The following is a 7,640-nucleotide window of genomic DNA, read 5'->3' as shown; positions in this document are numbered from 1 at the left end:
TTACCAAAGAAAGACAGCGTACATTCAGGAACATGACTGTCCCAGACTACATTCATTTAGGTGAAGTGTCACAGTGTTTCCTTTATGTTTTTGTCAAAAGGCATTCCAATGGGCCCTTACTGGGACCAGTCTTTGGTTTCAGTTTGTCTTCTTTCAGTGATGAAACGCTCTCAGATGTGTGAAAACAAACAGGGCGCTGGCCTTTAAAGGCCAACATCTAACTCCTGAGGTCAGTGATGTAGAAGCAGTTAGCTGATGAAATCTGAGTTTCATTTTGCCCTGTTAGTTTAGGGTGGTGCTTTCTTAGTTTATCTATTATTTATTCTCATGAGTGCCATAAGAAGCGGGCTCTACTTTTCCCCTGCAGACGTCGTGCCGCCATCTGATTCTTTATTTGCTCGAAATCTTAAAACTTCACCGCACTCAGACTTTGACCCAAACTTTGTATTCTTGACACGGTTCACTTTCTCTGTTGTCTCCGACTGTTTGGTGGTTTCTGCTTCATCGCTGGACTCGACCGGATCGGTACTCTGACTGGACACGGAGACTCTGAGCAGCGTTCGCTGGCTGGAAAAGCAGAGCTCCTGCCACTTCTCCCAGTTGGCATTTATCCCGTCCACCATCGGCTGCAGCTTCCTGTTGAGCTTCAGCAGCGCCTGGGAGCGACAACAGGGAACAAACGGAGACCGCTGAAAAACTTACAAAGGATTACTGAGAGAATGCTGAGTCAGCATTCACACTGTTTTCTGATTTTTGTATGTTTTTGACAGACCAACTATTTCTGCATACTTTGTGCTCCTTTTAGCCATTCATAAATCATAATGGTGAGCTCATTCAGGAGATAGGTGCTTCCACCTTTTATTGTTTGTAACTTTTTTGTCTTTTTTCCTTCTTCAGGGCTCATCACAGCGAGTGAGCAAGCATTAATTTGGTAATTTGTTTTATGCTGGATGCCCTTCCTGACGCAACCTGGGCTCTAACCCGCAACCTCAGGATTAAAAGGCCACGGCACTGACCACCAAGTTACCACAGCCGACAATTGTTTAAGTGAATTTAACTTTATTTTAAAGTATTTTTCCCATAAACATTAAGATATCTTCAAATACTTCAGAAACCTAACATCTGAAATCTGCTTTAATCAAACTTGTTAATTTTTGTCTTCTTATGCAGCTTTCAGTCTTTGGCTAGAATTCTGCTAATTTTAGCCTCTAGCTAAACTTTAGCTACTTTTAGCTTTTAAGTAGCACTTTCTTACTTTTAATTTTTGTTAATCTTTTGTTACTATTAGCTTATACTAATATATGCTACGGAGTGTGCTCTCAGGACATTATTACCTGCAGTGTTCCCTCAATGAGGACTGAACTAGGCAAAAGGGCCTTCTCCTACTCCGCTCCTGTTTTCTGGAATATCTTACAAAAAGATTTGAAGCTCTCGACCATGACCTCTCTAAGTGTCTTTAAGAATCTGTTGGACTCCTGGCAGGGACCAACGCAGACATGTTCCTGTTTTTAGTTTTCTACATTCGCCTTAGAATTTAGCTGTTTTTTTGTTACCTTTTTCTTTTAGCCATTCTATTTGTAAAAAAAAAAAAACTGCAGTAGGACTTTTTAAAATTGTTTATTGTTGTTGCTGTTGTCCATTGTTGTCATCTTTCTTTGTTGAATCTGGTCTCTCTTGTAAATGAGTCCTCGAGGCTCAATGGGATTACCTGTCTAAATAAAGGTTGAATGAATTATAGCTAAACTTATGCAACTTTTAGCTTTTAGGTGGCACGTAGCTAAACTTGTGCTACTTTTAGCTTTTAGGTAACACTTTCCTACTTTTAATTTTAGTTAACCTTTTGTTACTATTAGCTTGCAGCTAAACTTGTGCTACTTTTAACTTTTAGGTAGCACATTCCTGCTTTTAATTTTAGTTAACCTTTTGTTACCATTAGCTTTTAGCTAAACTTGCACTGCTTTTAGTTTTTAGGTAGCACGTAGATAAACTTTTGCTACTTTTAGCTTTTAAGTAGCATTTTCCTACTTTTAATTTTAGTTAACCTTTTGTTACTATTAGCTTGTAGCTAAACATGTGCTATATTGAATTTCTGTCTAACATTTTGATACCTTCAGCTAGGATTTTGCTACTTTTAACTTATATGGGGTGGCTGAGTGGTTAGAGCAATCGTCCTCCAAAGCAAGAGTTGGGGGTTCAATTCCACCAGCAGTCACATGCCGAAGTGTCCCTGGGCAAGACAATGAACCCCTCATTGCCTCTGATGTGTGTCCCATCAGTGTATGAATGTGATAAAGCACTGATTATTCTTTGTAAATATATAGTAGAGTGCTGTATGAATGGTAAAATGAAGGCATATATCGCAGTGTAAAGTGCTTTGTGTATCTTGATAAGACAGAAAGGCAATATAGAAATAATATACAGTCCATGTATAGCTAGCCTTTCGCTACTTTTAACTTTTAGGTACTCTATTGTTGATTTAACTTTTAACTAAACTTTTGCAATTTTCATCGGGCTTTTGCACTAATAGCTTTTAGCTAATATTTTTATGCTTTTAGCTAATGCCTTACTACTTTCAGCTTTTAATTAACCAAATGCTACATCTAGCTTTTAACTAGCATTTTGCATTTTTTAGCTTATGTACTAGATTTTAAACTGTACCAACTGAGTTTCACCTTCTTCAGCAAATTTCAGCAAAGTCATTCAGGGCTCTGTGTTTGTTCATGTCTGTATTTTCATAGAAAATGCCATTTCCTAAATTAAATTTGTTTTGTTACACCAAATGGAGCCTGAATGTGACACTTCAGCTTGTATCTACCTGATAAAGAGGTTTGCAGATGCCATCAATCCATTCCAGCTGTAAGGCAGGTAATTCATCTTTGCGTTCACGATCAAAGATGGCCTGCAGAGAGACAACCACCATCTATCACTCCTGATCAGATTATTCACTCTAAATATTTAACATAAGCCTGGCTGCATTAAGGAGAAGGATTACTCCTTCCAGCATGCTGTTAACTGATTGTAAAAGGAGAACATCAAGTGACAGAAAGACTGAAATGTTTCTTACTGCTGGGGTTAGTTTCAGCTCAGACCTCTCCCTGTCTCCCTGCTCAAAGAATTCGCTTGTCACCAGCTCCGCAACCTGCAAACATCAGTGGGAACAAACATTACTTTGTTATTTCACTCAAACATGAAGCAAAAGGTTCATTATAAAACCAGCTTACATGTGTAGACACAGTTACATTAAGTGACACCGTGAGGCAGGAGCTGATATTTTTATGGCCTTGCTCCAGTGGTGCTATATTTTCGTCACTCAAAGGTCTTTCTTGTTTTTTTTATATATATTTTTATTATTATATTTTTGCGCATTTATTAGAACATAGAAAACAAGTGTCATGTAATGCAAAACATTGCAAACTCATTTTTGCTTAAAAAATTAGCACAAAAAATCCAACTAAAAATCAACAATTTATTAAAAAATACACTAGAGTAAGGATGTTCACTTTGGTTGCCACAGTGAGCAAAGTTGCATGAAAGATTTGGCAATTGTTTTACACAGGTTGCCCTTCCTGGAGCAACCTGGACTCAAACCGGTGGCCCCAGTGTTACGTGGCTGCAACACTAACCAGTACAATTTTTTTCTCTTTAGGAAGGGAGCAACCGAGTGAACTAGCATGAGGATTTGGCTATCGATATTATGCCTGTTGCGACCACTGAACACCGAGCTACCACAGCCCACATGTGTGGAGCAGAGGACTGCCATCTATAGGCCACCCGGAGAGGGGCAAATGAGGGTGAGGGTGGAGGCAGATGTGTGTGCCTCACATTTTCCAGCACCATTTTGATGTTACGATCAGCAGGAAAATTTGAACTGGCGATGTTCCATCACAGGTTCACTTCTATGGGGTAGAGGTAGGGCAGCCGACTCGGGACCCGAAAGTCCCAGGTTCGATCCCCATCCATTCCCACATGTCGTGGTGCCTCTGAGCAAAATACTCAATTTATAAATGCTCCCTGGGCACTTATATAGCTACCCACTGATCTACCTGGGTGTATCCCAGGAGCAATGGGTTAAATGCAGAGAACTAATTTCGCCATTGTACGGGAACGGATGGATGGTTGTGGACTTCAGATGGAACAAACACACCTACCCCCCTGAACATATGAGGATCTGTGGTGGAAGTGGTCTCCAGCTACAAGTACATGGGTGTACACATGAATGACAACCTCAGCTGGAGCAACAACAACACCAGCCTGATCAAGAAAGCTCATCAGAGACTCTACTTCCTCAGGCGGCTGAGACGAGCTGGTCTGGGAAGCTCAGTCCTCACCTCCTTCTACAGGTGTGCAGTGGAGAGCATCCTGTGCTCCAGCATCAACGTGTGGCATGGAGGCTGCACAGCTGCAGAAAGAAAAGCTTTGCAGAGAGTGGTGAAGGCTGCACAGAAGTCTGCTGGAGTCAGTCTCTCCACCATCACAGACATCTACACCTCCAGATGCAGAAAGAGGGCCACCTGCATCATGAAGGACCCCACTCACCCAGCACACACACTTTTTGCCCCACTCCCCTCAGGTTGAGGAGCATTAAGTGTAGAACCACTAGACTGAGGAACAGCTTATACCCTGAGGCTGCTAGACTCATGAATCTCTAACCAGAATAATCACTGTGAAAAATCACATCATTAAGCTGCTGATTTATTTCATGCTGCTGTGTTCATTCATCTGCTTACACAGACTCATGCTCGTGCTGCTGTTCGGCATATTGTTTTAATGCTACTAGTGCTTAGCAAATTTTAGTTAACGTTTTTCGTAATTCGTATCTTAGATTTTATTAATGTTTTTCTTTTACATTTTATACTTTTGTTGGAAGCAGCATGGTGGCGCAACTGGTAGAGCTGCTGCCTCTTAGCGAGCAAGTCCCTGGTTCAAATCCCGGTCCAGGGACCTTTCTGGCTGGAGCTTGCATGTTCTCTCCGTGCATGCATGGGTTTTCTCAGAGTACTCCAGTTTCCTTCCACAGACCAAAAACATGCATGTTAGACTGATTGGTAACTCTAAATTGTCCCTAGGTGTGAGTGAGAGAGTGAATGGTTGTTTGTCTTTATGTGTCCCAGTGATGGACTTGCGAACTGTCCAGGGTGTCCCCCGTCCTTCGCACAGTGATTGCTGGACATTTTGTACAATCACATGTACCACATGTGGTGCGAATGACAAATAAAGAACCTTGACTCCCTGGATCCTTGAACATACAATGATGACAACACATAGTACTTATACTTATTATACTCTAACCGCTGTACCACTATTACCCCCATAACTTAACCACTAGACTAAATATCACAAAACAAGACACAGATATTGTCAACTGTCATTTTTTTCATTTTGCTGCTTATTTGAAGCTTTTATGTTTGTGTTTTGGTGAGATTTTTGTATTTTCTGAGCCGTTTCTTTTCATGAAATGTATTTCCTGCGTTGTCTGATTTGTGTTTCAATATTTTCTGTGTCTCTCTCTAGCTTTGTGGTAATTTAATACTTGATGTTATGTTTTGTGACACCAGACTATCCTGGTCCATGTTCTATGTAAGGTTTTATGTAGATGGGGGCAAATTAAATAACCTTTTGGTTCTCTATATTCCTTCTTTAAATTTCTCTTCTTTTGATTTCATGTTGCTTAGTCCTGGGCAGCGTAAGCAGGAGAGCATAAACCAGGACAAGGATGAAAACACTTTTAAGCTTTTGCTCAGACGCTTCTTTGTGTCAAACTAAAAGCAAGCAGATTAAAGAGCTAAGTGGATTAGCGAGATAACTGGGCTTTAGCAATTTCCCAGCAAACAAAACTAACCTAATTGGAATTTATTTAGCAGCTTTAGGAGGCTTACATGTTCAGTAAGACCTTCTTTCATCTAGTAATTGGCTTCAATCAATGCAAATTTGCTCATTCTGACAAATGGAATATAAAAAATATATAAATAAACTGGTTTCATGTCGGGGAGAATTTTTATCAGATGAATCTATCGGTTTTCTTTGTGTAATTGCACTGGTGTGTAATAAAAATGTGTAATTTATGCATTTGCTAAAAAAAAAAAAAAGCCCAAACATGTTCAAAGGAGTTTCTGCAAATCTCAGATCGAGTCAAACCTGTTTCGATATCTTCCACGGACGAGTGACGGCGCCCAAATCACATGCAGTCATCAGCATAGATCTAATGGGGGGGAAATAAAGTTTGTTTTGTTCTGTGCAGTTGAAGTGATTATTTTTATTCTTTTTGGTGCAAATGTAGAAACCTGAGAAGTCCTCTGTGTTCTTCCACTGACCAGCTGAATTCACTGGACAGAACGCACTCAAAGAACTTTGTTCTGCGCCTTTTGATTAAAGGACAAATTCAAGCATACACCTGTAGGGCTGTGTTAAAACCTCGTTTTGTTATATAAACTGATGCCGTTCAGCTCTGAATGCACTGAAAAGACCACTTACTCAAAGTGCAGAGTAAGGTCTGTGGAGAGGATCGCCTGCTTCAAGAGTTGCATCATGTTGCTGTATTCTTTGGAGCTGAGGTTTGCAAAGATATTGTGACCCTGCAACAAAAGAAAACACAAACATATACTGCACAAGTACACACACAAAGGAAGCTTTTATAAAAGAGGCTAAAATGTTGCCTTTAAAGTCCCTGCATTGGTAAAGTCATCGCTCACTGTCCAATGAAGCTCCCATTAGCACTTTTAATTAGCAGCGTGCATGGACTCTCTGTGTCCTCTGGTAAAAGGAATCAATACAGAATAGTGCTGGTGATCAAACTGCTGCAACAAAGCACCCCCCTGTGGATGAAACTAGTGGTTATTGGTGTTGCCTGTCAGCAGTTTGTGGACAGCACCACCCACAACACTAAACACTGCACCACAGTGGCTTTATGTTAGCTCACTGGTCGCAATATTGAGTTGAAACACTTTGAAATGAGGTATAAACGTGTAATAAAAGAGAATAAATTTGTTTTTATTTAGAGTTTTATATCATCTCAGTTAGCAGAGTTCATTTGGACTTGTTTTCTTGTCAAGCTGTTAAGCCACGAAGGGACAAGCACTGTTGCCGTGTTTACAAAGCTATGCTTCGTATGAAGAAACTGGAGCAGACGACTCACTCCGCCAAAACCTTTTTAAAGAGAAGCAGACGATCCTTGATGGAATGCCACAGATGTCTGTTGACTGAATCCAAATGACTCTCGGCTACTACCACTGTCAAAGTTTGGAAGTTCCTGGTGTTTGCTTTTGTGTTCTCTGTTTGATTCCCCTTGTTTAAGATATTTTGGTTACCTCCTTTATTTCTGCAGGGCTTTTCGGTTTATTATATATTTTTTCTGTTGCCTGTTCAGTCTGGCTGTTCAGGGTGTTGTTTTGTTCATTTCTGAGATCTTGGGTGAAATTTGTTAATTTGTTCATAATATTTTGCTGGCAGATAGGGTGCCACTCTCTATTATTACTATTATTATTAACAACAACAATAAAAACAACAACAACATCAATAATAATAATAATAATAATATAAATTTCATTTGCAGGTGCCTTTCAGACACTCAAGGACACTAAACAATGGGTCTAAGCAACATATATATATACATATATATTTACATATATATATATATATATATA

General features: G+C 39.9%; 1 protein-coding gene across 1 annotated transcript in view; it reads right to left on the bottom strand.

Moving 5' to 3' along the window:
* Positions 1–350: 350 nt before the first annotated feature.
* pde11al (phosphodiesterase 11a, like) overlaps positions 351–7,640 on the bottom strand; it is a 20,553-nt gene continuing 13,263 nt past the window's right edge. Inside the window, exons 15-20 of the mRNA XM_037677004.1 lie at positions 6,472–6,572; positions 6,282–6,359; positions 6,136–6,199; positions 3,065–3,139; positions 2,816–2,899; positions 351–656 (exon numbers count right to left, since the gene is read on the bottom strand). Of these exons, the coding sequence (XP_037532932.1) occupies positions 351–656; positions 2,816–2,899; positions 3,065–3,139; positions 6,136–6,199; positions 6,282–6,359; positions 6,472–6,572 (708 nt within the window). The remainder of the gene's footprint in view (positions 657–2,815; positions 2,900–3,064; positions 3,140–6,135; positions 6,200–6,281; positions 6,360–6,471; positions 6,573–7,640) is intronic.

The sequence above is a fragment of the Nematolebias whitei genome, chromosome 5, assembly GCF_014905685.2.
Source record: "Nematolebias whitei isolate Nwh7 chromosome 5, NemWhi1, whole genome shotgun sequence".
In the NCBI taxonomy this organism is placed as follows: domain Eukaryota; kingdom Metazoa; phylum Chordata; class Actinopteri; order Cyprinodontiformes; family Rivulidae; genus Nematolebias; species Nematolebias whitei.
Note: the sequence above shows the minus strand (reverse complement) of the source record. Positions and strands in the feature narration are given on the sequence as shown.